General features: G+C 38.1%; 1 protein-coding gene across 2 annotated transcripts in view; it reads left to right on the top strand.

The window, feature by feature from the left end:
* LOC108249935 (ras-related protein Rab-26) overlaps nt 1–8,720 on the top strand; it is a 115,349-nt gene extending 106,629 nt beyond the window's left edge. For both annotated transcript variants that reach the window (XM_025002376.2, XM_017439606.3), the window contains 2 exons: nt 2,563–2,639; nt 4,062–8,720. In XM_025002376.2, coding sequence (XP_024858144.1) covers nt 2,563–2,639; nt 4,062–4,161 — 177 coding nt within the window. In that variant the 3' untranslated portion in view covers nt 4,162–8,720. The remainder of the gene's footprint in view (nt 1–2,562; nt 2,640–4,061) is intronic.
* Nucleotides 8,721–11,826: the final 3,106 nt, after the last annotated feature.

Genomic DNA, 11,826 nt, shown 5'->3' with positions numbered 1-11,826 from the left:
ATATATATATATATATATATATATATATATATATATATATATATATATACACATACACAGACAGAATGGCCCACGCATGGGTCATACGCTTGCGCGGGGGTGATTCGCTATTGCGCGTCGTTCACTGGGTGTCGCGCCCAGCTCATTCAGTCTTGTGCGTGGGTCTGTACATAGAGCTTTTACTGGGGCCGCAGTTAAATGAGGCAGAGCCATCTTCAGCTACCACTGAAGTTAGCAGGTCGTCGGAGCCACAGCAATAAACATTGAATGAGTGGGTTTAACCAAAAATGATTAGTTGGGCCAAAATTCAGTGGGTGGCTTTACAAGACTGAATATGGTACGCATGTTTTGTACTTAGTGAAAATATTAATATGACACGTGCTAATTTATCCCTGTTTACCAGTAAAATGTTGCTATTAAATTCAGCATTAGATATGCTTTGTTTTGTTGTTAAGGCTTTTTTGTGGCCTTCTTATGTATGTTTTGTCAACACAAGGAGCTTCAGTTGGGGTCTTCATTGAAGCTCCCTGTACGACGTATAGGCAAGATTTACGAAACGCGCATATTAGCTCACTCCACCATCGAACAAGCATTGAGATGGCAGCACAAAAAAGCAATACAAAAAAGCAAACAATAAATAATATGGATACATTACACTGACTAAAATGAATTAACCAACCAATAATTAAAATGAAACATCTGTAATGTTTTTCATGTTCTAGGCTTGTCAATCAATTTGTATTTATTTGTATTGTATTTTTGTATAAAAAAGTATTACAAAAGTGCCTTTTTCGTAAAACTGTAGTTGTGTAAATATCTGACACAAATATCTTACAATATCGCATAAAAAATAGCCATATTTTCAACTTTCCTGTCAACTTTAATCTTTTTTTTTTTACTAAATTATAATCGCAAATATGCATATCCGAGCTACTTCTATACCTTAAGTGTCATATTTAGCTAGTAGAAGTCTACCTCTGTCAAACAGACAATCTTTGGTTAACCATGACGACAGCGAGGGGTAAAGTACATAAACATACGTACCTGTAAGCAGTTGTTTGATTTAACCGTCAAGCAACCCAAGGATTTGTATTGTTCAGAGTGTGTAGTGTGAATGACTCAAAATTTTAGCTCAGTATCTGTAAAATTGACTGTTTTCTAAGGTCACTTGACTGTGGCAGCCATCTTGAATTGAGTTAGCTCCAAAAGTTGATCAGCTTGATAGCGGTAAATCCAACTATTATTCCCTGAAAGTTTCATTAAAATCCGTCCACTGGTTCATGAGATATTTTGCTAACAGACAGAACTGACCCCAAACTGTCAATGGCAAAATTTAAATAGAAGATCTTGCACATATGTCAGCACTCAGAATATGTACTGGAGATCAGTCTCGGCTACTACCACACCAAATTTAAGGTCAGTATGTGTAAAATTTACACTAATAGCCATTTTTGTTGATTTGTTTAAGGAGTTATGTCACATACGGCAAAAGATATTTAAAAAACCCAGCAGTGGGGCCAAACCAAGCACTCTTATCTTTTGCTTTTCTAAGGACTCTTGTTGCACCTATAATTGGCCAGAGTTTTAAAATCAAGATTGGGTTTCTTAAGTAAAGGTTTAATTCCAGCAACCTTAAAGCTCTGTGGTGCATAACCAGTCATTGGAGACAAATTAAGTAGATCTAAAATGGGGACATTAATTAGGGGAAATACCTCTTTGAACAGTCTGGTTGGGATGGGATCTAGCAGACATGTTGGTGGTTTGGATGAAGCTGTTATTTTTGTCAATTTGGAAAGCTCAACAAGATAAAAACAGTCCAAACACAAATCAGGTTCTAGTGGCACTTCTAAAGCTACCTCATCTGACAGAATCAGAGGCAACAGTAGGAAGGATGGTGTGAATTTTCTCTTTAATTAAAATATTTTTTTTTCTAAAGAATCTCATGAAGTCATCACTACTTAGAGTTATAGGGATACATGGTTCAACAGAGAAAGGACTCTTCATTAGTTGAGCTACAGGACTAAACAGAAACCTGGGGTTGTTCTTGTTCCTCTATTAAAGATTAGTAATATACAGTTGTAACTTTACAAATGGCTTTCTTGTGTGTTAGCAGGCTATCTCTGCAGGTTAAATAAAAATCTTCCATGTGGAGCGCTATTTTCTTTCCAACTTTCTAGATGCCTTTTTAAAAGTAAATAGCTCAGTTTCTATCCTGTTCCTGAACAGGATGATTTAATGAATTTAACTGATCTGTGTAACCAACCCACACAGATCAGTACCTTCGTTCGACTCTCACCACCCTCTGGAACACAAACTCTGTCATCAGAACGCTACAGCATTGGGCTGAACACGTCCCCACGAAGACAGAAGGGAAGGAAATCCACTAAACACACCACGGAACAGCATTAAACAGAGGAGGAGGTCTCAGATTCCAACTTTCAGAAACATATAATGGAGCTTTAGGCCTGATCCCCAGTCAGTTTCCCTCCAATCAACACCTGCACTCATGTGACCAGAGGAGCCCATCTTGGTGGAAGTAATAACAGTAGTTTTTCTGTGCAGGAATTCGGAGTACCCTTCATGGAGACAAGTGCTAAATCTGGACTGAATGTGGAACTAGCTTTCACTGCTGTGGCCAGGTGAGTCAATAAATGGATTTCAATGAACCATTCACCAAATAAACATCCACAACTGATTAACCTTTGGACGGAATCAAATTGAAGATGGCCACCACAGCTAATCAACCTTAGCCTACCCAAATGGCTGTAATACAGTCAGTTTAAAAATATTGACCTAAATTTCGTGTAGCATCCACAACACAGATTCCAAGTTCAAACAGATCATGCATATAACGCAAGATATTACATTTCATGAGATCGGGCAGAATGTTATTTTCAGGATTTTACCCACATGGCTGCAACGCTGTCATTGTTCATCATAGGTTGATGTTAGTATAAAATTCTGGCATAAAAAGGTGGTGAGTGACATGCATTCCTTATTATTGACCAGAACCATTCGGTGAACCCACACACTTAATGGTGTGTGTGTTTGTTTCAGTACACCTTATCATTTTCCATTTTCACTGTTTGTTAGATTCTTACTTTTTAGTCCTTGTACTTTTCCACATTTTGTCACATTACAACTACAACCACAAACTTCAAAGTGTTTTACTAAGAGCTGATGTGACCAACACGAAGTAAAGTCCAATAGTGATGTGGAAAAGACAATGATATGTAGTTTTTAATTTTATATATATAAACTGAAAAGTGCAACATCCATTTGTATCCAGGTTGTATTTGTTAAGTTAACTGGTAACGCTAAATTGTTTTTCTGTATTTCACACAATAAATACAGAAAATAAACACAAACAACTACCCAAAAGGTAACAAAACCCAGATCCCGACAGTTGGTAGTGGCAGCCATCTAAAAAGGGGCCAACTCCAAAAGCTAATCAGTTGTAGAAATACATCTAGTGATTACTTTCAGAGAATTTCAATAAAATCCATCCACTAATTCAGAGGTTCCTAACCCTGGTCCTTGAGGAACACTATCCTGCATGTTTAAGTTGTTTCCTTGCTTTGGCAAACCTAAATTTGAACGAGTGAGTGATTAACAGGCTTCTTTAGACATCGAAGACCTGCTGAAAAGTAGGGAAACAATAAACATGCAGGATAGTGTTCCTCAAGGACCAGGGTTGGGAACCACTGCACTAGTTCATAAGAGATTTTACTAACAGGCACACAGACATGGTCAAAACCATCATCAGTAAATAACCATGATAATTATAAAAAGTTAGGTTAAAAAATAAATTGAACATTTATTTATACATTTTGTCGTTCTTTTTGAATCAATCCCATCTATGTTTTCAGAAAAGCCTAAAGAGCACAGGTCTGATCATAAATGGACAAATTACCTTAATGTCATTACATAGTACAGAGGATTTGTTCTGTATAATTCAGTTAGAAACAAGAAAAAATGGAAGTTTTGAAGATGATCAAATATCCACAAGATAAAATGTGTTTGTACTATGATACTGCTGACTATGTTTTTGTCTCTACCAGAGAGCTGAAGCACAGGACCATGAAGGAACCAGATGAGCCAAAGTTTCAGCTGCAGGAGTACATAGACAAAGAAAAGGTTGCTGGTTGCTGCCGGTCATAGACCACATCCTGTCCGTCTACATGTTTGTGCCAGAAAAAGAGTGAAAATGGGAAAATTATTTTAAACAAGACAGTCAGATCATCTATATTTGTCTAGAAATTATCCTGAAATTCTCTTTATAATATTTCTCTGTGGTTATAAAGACAAACTACTCTCACCCATCCCATCTGTCCACTGCAGCTGTCAATGTCATAACCACTAAAGAGAAACACTGGAATGGCTGCTTACAGAGCTAGGTAAGATATTTGGCAGCCATCTTGTGAGAAGCTACAACTATCACTCTGTTCTGTTTACATGTTAAAGCCGCCAATTGTTAATGCTTTGTGTGTGTGTGCTCTATGCTGTTTCATCAGTTCAAAAATGCATATAAATAGTTTTGTTTTACTTAAAAAAACATCATACATAGTATAAAAACGGAAGACAAGAATATTCAGTAATGAGCCTCCTAACAAGCTCAGTCAGCAATATCAGGAGAAACATGTTAACCTGGCACCTCTTCTGTGATTAAAATGACCAAGTGCTGTAATCATTGTAACCAAATCAGAACAGAACTGTACGTTCTTTACAGGTCTGCTTAGTCTGTTTAGTGACATTTAACAAGAAGGTTACCAAACCTGAGACTTGAAGTGCACTCAGTCTCAGACTCTTTTTGACTCAAATATTTTGTATATATTTTTTTTAATTTATTTAAAAGGTAAACAACAACTCTTCAAGCCAAACTTTGTTCTGTTTGATCAATAAAACGGTCACTGTTTCGCAATGCCAACGTAGATAGTCGTCTGTCACCTCTCCAGCAGACCCCTCCCCTCTGCTAATATGTCTGGTTCCTTGTCTTGATTCGGGAAACTGAAATAGTCAACATAAAAATTGATTTAAAAAGCAGGTTAATTCACATGACCATGTGGAGCCTGGCTGTGGTGACTGATCAGTAGAGACTGCAGGTGACATAAAGCAGACATTTATTTTAGATGCTGCTAATATGTTTTTATCATCTTGTGATCCACAGACATACTGAATACTGGTCATACTGGTCATGTTTTGGGTGATTTATGAACCAATATGGAATAATACTCACCAATGAATAGTAATGCCACCTTCCTTGAAGTTCTGGTTCCAATAATCAGAATAATTAAAGGCAAGACATTGGACTCGTTTGTTGAGGTTTTGCTCTGATATTGATGGTCTGCCACGATTCTGGCAGCATCTAAGCACGCCCACATTGTTACACATAGTTTTTCACAAAATGGCAGCACAAACTCTTAACTCTTAACAATGCAGTGTTTCTCTAGTTCAGTGGTTATAACATGCATACACACATTTCAATGATAAAAATATATGAAAAAGTTAATTTATTAAAGCAGCTAAATTTAAAAAGTGAAACATATATTATATAGATTCATACCACACTGAGTGATATATTTCTTGCTTTTATTACTTTTAATTTTGATTATTGTGGCTTACTGCTAATGAAAACACAAAATGTAGTTTATTAGAAAATGAAAATTCACTTCAGATCAATAAAAAAAAATTGTAATGCAGAAATGTTGGTCTACTGCAGTGGTTCTCAAATAGTGGGGCGCGGTGCGATACCTGGGGGGGGGCGCGTGTGACCCCGGGGAACAGGGGTCACAAGCTTTTTTTTTTGGGCCGTACTAGTATAAAGTGTAATTGCGCATCCACTACAGTAGGGGGCAGTGGCGCTGTCATTGTTACTTCTGTCACGTTTGCAAGCTGCCGTTAAAACCTAAAGAAGAAGAAGAAGGTTAGCAGTGTTGAGTCAACAGAAGCTCCGACTGCGTTCTGTCTATAACCTCCGTTATTCAACATAACAACGCCCAACATGGAAAAGTTTTTAACAGGGACGAAAAGAAAAGCGGAGAGAGACAAAGATGAGACAAAAGAAAGTCACCCGAAAGCTAAGACGAGGAAATACGACGAAGCGTATTTAGCCCTTGGCTTCACTGTCACTACAGTTGGAGAAGAGGAGAGACCGGTGTGTTTGCTGTGTCTAAAAATGCTCGCAGCGGACAGCATGAAGCCAAATAAATTAGCGCGTCACTTAAATACTTTACACTCCAATCATGCCGATAAGCCGCTAGAATCTTTTCAGCGAAAACGTGCTGAATATTACCAACAGTCATCCCGCTTTGTGAAGGCTACTTCAGTAAACCATCGAGCGCGATTAGCGTCATATAAGGTAGCGTACCAAATCGCGCAATACAAAAAGCCTCACACCATAGCAGAGGAGCTGATACTGCCGGCAGCATTAGACATGGTCTCTGTCATGCTGGACGACGCCAGTGCAGCAAAACTTAAACAGTTCCCAGTATGACTGGGTGAGAGACCCTTTCAGTGCACCAGCTCCAACTGGTTTCAGCTCTGCAGAAGAGGAGCAGTTCATTGACATGATGTCTGACTCCACATTGAGACTGAGTTTCACATCACAGACACTGAGTTCATTCTGGTTGAGTGTAGAGAGGCAGTATCCACTCTTAGGGGAGAAAGCTATAAGCATTCTGCTTCCTTTTTCAACATCTTACCTTTGTGAGATTGGGTTCTCTGCTGTTGCTGCACTGAAGACCAAGTACAGGTCCCAGCTAAACATTGAGCAAGAGCTGAGAGTTGCACTATCATGCTTCGAACCTCGCTTCGAAAAGCTGTGCACTGCAAAACGTGCTCATTGTAGCCATTAAACCTGACTTCCTCCTCATTTTGATCAAAAAAAGAAAGAAAAAATGAGCACAAATTGTTTAATTCATTTTTGTTTTTTAGGTTCAAGTGTTTTATATATTGTGCTCCTGAGTTAATGTTGCTGAACTGAATATAAATCAGTTATTTTTTTAGTTTTTGTAGTTTATTACTTATTATAATTATTAAATATTATTTATTGATTTGATTTAATTTTGCAATGGCGCAATTAGTTGGTCAAACATGTTTACAGTTTAAACAAGGATTTATTTATTTTTCAGGCATTGTTGCACTTAAAATCTTTTCTGACTTAAAACACGATTTAATAAAGTTATTCTTTGTAAGTTTGACCATATGTCTTTCTTTTTTTTTTCTTTAATGTTAAGGATAAAATGGTATGCAGCGACGGATAGTCACGGTGGGGAGTGGGGGGCGCGAATAGTTTTCTTCTTGCTAGGGGGGGCGTAACAGAAAATAATTGAGAAGCACTGGTCTACTGAAAAGCATGTCAATGTACTTTACAGTATATGCACTCTTGGCATCATGGCAATACAGTACTTTGTCAGGGATCATTCTGAATGAATTACTGCATCAACGTGGCTTGATATGGAGGCCATCAGTCTCTGAACATGCTGAGGTGTTACTGTATGGAAACCCAGGTTGCTTTGATCGTAACCTTTAGCTCTTCTGCATTGTCGGCTCTGGTGTCTCATCTTCCTCTTGACTAAACCCTAGAGATTCTCTTTGCGCTTAGGTGGCTGCCAAACAGGCATAGTGATACCTTGGTCTTTAAAGCAGGTACTGATACTTTTTGCAGCATGAGCAGGTGCCAAGTCCCGTCGGAAAATTAAATCAGCCTCCCCAAAGTGAAGTGAAGAGCTCTAAAATGGCCTGGTAGACATCTGCGCTGACTTTGCACTTTATAACACCAATGGACTGCAGCAGATGACTTGGCTCCTGGATCCATCTGTGTGCGATGGTGGCTCCGACTGCAGCTGAAGTCCACACCTTGTCAATCTGTTGGTCTTATGTAATACACTAAACTGAATCTTTGGGTTTTCATTAGGTGTAAGCCAGAATCAGTAAATTTATCACTGTGTAAAATGAATTTATATGATTTATAAGTTTTTCTTTTTGATTCAGATTATTAACTTCTATTCTAACTTCTATTCTAACTTCTATTAACTTCTATCTACGAAATATTCTAATTTGTCAAGATGTATGTCCACTTTCACAGCCTATTTTGCATCACTAATTAGGTACTTTACATACAAATTAGTACCATATTAAATCTTAATTAAACAGTCCTAAGAATCTAAAAATTCTGTATTCTGAATGACTTAATTCTACAATGAATAGACCATTAATTATGAATTTTCTTGGAACGCTCTATTAAGTTTTGTGTAATAAAAGTTGACAAAAGGCCTGTTGCTTATTAACTATGAGTTTAACAAGATGTGCTTAACATGTGCCTTTTAAGGGAGGAATAAAATAAGTGTTTTTATGGAACAAAAACACAACTTCAGCATCTGAGTAATAAACTGCAACTTGAAATAAATTAAGTAAATAAAGTTAAAAAGAATGCACAACTTCTGTTTCCTTTCTAAGTAAAAAAAAACAACATTTAATTTATTCATCAAGTTGAAAACTAATTTTCATATTTAATCAACAATAGTGGAGGATGTTCTCCTGTAATAGGTAATAAAAGTTTTACACCTTTGAAGAAATATCAGGATCGCTTTTTTATGGTCCCGAATCTTTAACTAGTAAGAACTAATACAACCCCTTGTCAGGGGTTGGGATGACGGAGACAAACCCAGAGCGCAGACTCATTGCAAAAGAAATAACAATTTATTAAACTAAGGGATAACAAAAACAAAGAGCTGACATGGCAGCAAAAACATCCAAATAAACTAAATCCAAACTAAGGCAGAAAACAGGATGAGGATGAGGATGAAGATGGGGATGGGGATGGGGATGGGGATGAGGATGAGGATGGGGATGGGGATGGGGATGGGAATGAGGATGGGGATGAGGACTGGGATGGGGATGAGGATGGGGATGAGGATGAGGATGGGGATGGGGATGAGGATGAGGATGGGGATGGGAATGAGGATGGGGATGAGGATGGGGATGAGGACTGGGATGGGGATGGGGATGGGGATGAGGATGGGGATGGGGATGGGGACTGGGATGAGGATGAGGATGGGGATGGGGATGGGGATGGGGATGAGGATGAGGATGGGGATGGGGATGAGGATGAGGATGAGGATGGAGAAAAGGCAGGACAGAAACACGCTACGAGCAACAACAAACAATGAACCAGCGGAGTATTGGAAGAAGTGACCGTGTTTTAAACACTGAGGATGATCAGTTAAGTGGGAACAAGTGAGTGGAGATAATGAAGGGCAGGTGGAGATGGGCGTGGCAGGGAAACCGAGAGGGAGACTGAGGAGGAATGAATGAAAACACAAACATGAGGGACAAAGACAAAACCCGAACAGAACAAACCAAAAAGATAAACAAAACCAAATTACCAAACAAAGAGAAAACCCAGAAACCCCACACCCCTAGATCTTTAGGACAACGCATCTTCCACATTTTGGAGTACAAATTGCAAAAACACTGTAACAAAACATAAAAAACTATCTTTTAATTCTGGGTATCTAACCAAACTATTAATGAATTAGCTATTTTGGAAACCTTCCTTCAAATTGGGCAAAATGTTGTGATTTAGGAAGAGCTCATTCATATGTGTGTGGTTCGAGCCTTAATAACACCAGTAGCTTGTTTTTTTAATTACATCAAATAGGCCATATTTTTAGGTGCTGTTATTAAGACAGACAAACTAGTCTTGTTGTGTTCCTACTTTATAAGGCTCATGTTGAGCAGAGTTTATTAACCTACAGCCTCTTTGTTTACTACGAACAGACAGAAAAGCTTATTGTAGCTTATTTCAAGGAAATTCAAATTTGATGGTCTGTAATTATCAGGCCATGTTAAGTATCAGAAACTACATCAGCACAGACTGTACACTGCACTTTACAGATGAAAGACAACAACAAAAAAACGAGCTTCGCAGCAAGAAGGTTGCAGGTTCAAAACCTAACTAGGGCATTTCTGTGCACTGTCTGAGAGTTTTAGGCAAATCCATCCTCTGGTTTATGGGATATAGCTAACACTACAGACACGAGCGCAAACATTACCCTTGCCTCTTTCTCCTTAAGACACTAACTATTGATAACTATTAGACAGAACATCACTTCAGAAAGAACCAGACTGTCCAGTTAGGAGTATTTGACTCAACTTGTATTTTCCCACTGAGGTTTTCCAGTTCCTGTCTGCCATCAGATGAAGTTGAGTCAGACAAATAAATTCAAGACAACTGATTTTTGATTACTGGTTAATACACAGAGCTGAGCTAATTTCATCTGTTAGCAGAAACACATTTCAATCACATTTCATATTGGTCTCTGCAGGTTTTCTAATAAACATTTCAGTATTAGCAATGTATTCAGAAGAATTGACCATGCATTCTGAGTGACTCATATTCTTATTACCTTGCATTTGTGTCTTGTTATTATTTTCATTGTATGAATATTTTGTGTTCAAAATAAAGTATCAGTTAGTGAATTTTTTTTTCCCCTTCTCTGAATCTTTACACCCACCTTCTGGCGATAATTTGTACCAACAACAAAACACTGACTTAAAAACAGCAATGAGAAACATAGTCAGCAGGTTTTTAAACGTCAGCACGAAGGTAAGACTTTTTCTTTAGTATCAAAATGTCTATTGTCTCCTCTAAAATACATTTTAACAATACCTAAAATTAAACCTACAACCTTCAGTGAGATGTCATGTTCTTATTCTGGTCTTGTCTGTGAAACAGCTTCCCTGAAGACTTAAGGAAAACTGAGTGTGTTGATGTTTTTTTTAAAGCAAACTCAACAATCATCTGTTTGTTTTAGATTTTAGATGAATTTATGATAGTCTGCCCAAAGGAAGAAATAAAAGCCACTGACATTAAGACACAAAAGCTCAATGCAGGGAGGGTTTCACCCCAAGTCCAGCACCCTGAGACAGAGGACTAGTGAGCATCAGAGCCACCATACTGGATGAAACAACCAAGGTCCTGGAGTATATCAGGAAGAAAGGCCCCAACAATCTGCTAAGTGAATGTCTCAGGCAGCAGAAACCCAATGTGGAAGAGGAGAAAGAGGAACCCTCATGGAAGGACAAGCTCCTGTGGGGCATCTACCACAGGCAGATTGAGGAAGTGGCTGATGTCAGTGCCTGCCTGCCTGCCTGCTAGCCAGATAGCAGAGCAGACATTTTACTAGAAATAAGTCACACATTATTCAGAATACAAAGGATGGGATTAACTGTAGTATTTCTTTGGGTACCAGCACACATAGGGGTAAGTGGAAATGAGATAAAATGGCAAAGAAGGCAACACAAAGTGACATAAATTTAGCAGATAACAAAGGAAGGTGGTCTATAAGATTCAAAGGGTGGTAGGAGAAATGAGAGCTGGAAGAAGAAAGAGTAATAACAACACTTGGATTTGGACATACAGGACTTAATTAATCACTTTTTACAATACGCAAACATAACACAAGGAAATGTGATTATTGTGGACAGAATGAAACAGCAGAACACGTTATAATTTAATGTCAGAAATATGAACAAGAAAGAAAAGTTATGATAAGAGTTTGAGAATATTAAGGAAAAGCTGAATATAATAGACACACTGCAAAGGAACTTGGGGAGCAAACATATAGAAATTATAATAAGAGTTTTGAAAAAAACAAAACTGTTTAATAGAATTTGCGTTTCCTGTAAAACATACAGAAATAAGCAATAAGAATGAAACCATTTCGAACCACACTCCATGCCAGTAGGTGGCGGTAATGCGCACCTCAAGTTGTTTGCCAACCGCCATTAAACTCCAGAAGAAGAAGAAGAAGAAGAAGAAGA

The sequence above is a fragment of the Kryptolebias marmoratus genome, linkage group LG2, assembly GCF_001649575.2.
Source record: "Kryptolebias marmoratus isolate JLee-2015 linkage group LG2, ASM164957v2, whole genome shotgun sequence".
Lineage (NCBI taxonomy): Eukaryota > Metazoa > Chordata > Actinopteri > Cyprinodontiformes > Rivulidae > Kryptolebias > Kryptolebias marmoratus.
Note: the sequence above shows the minus strand (reverse complement) of the source record. Positions and strands in the feature narration are given on the sequence as shown.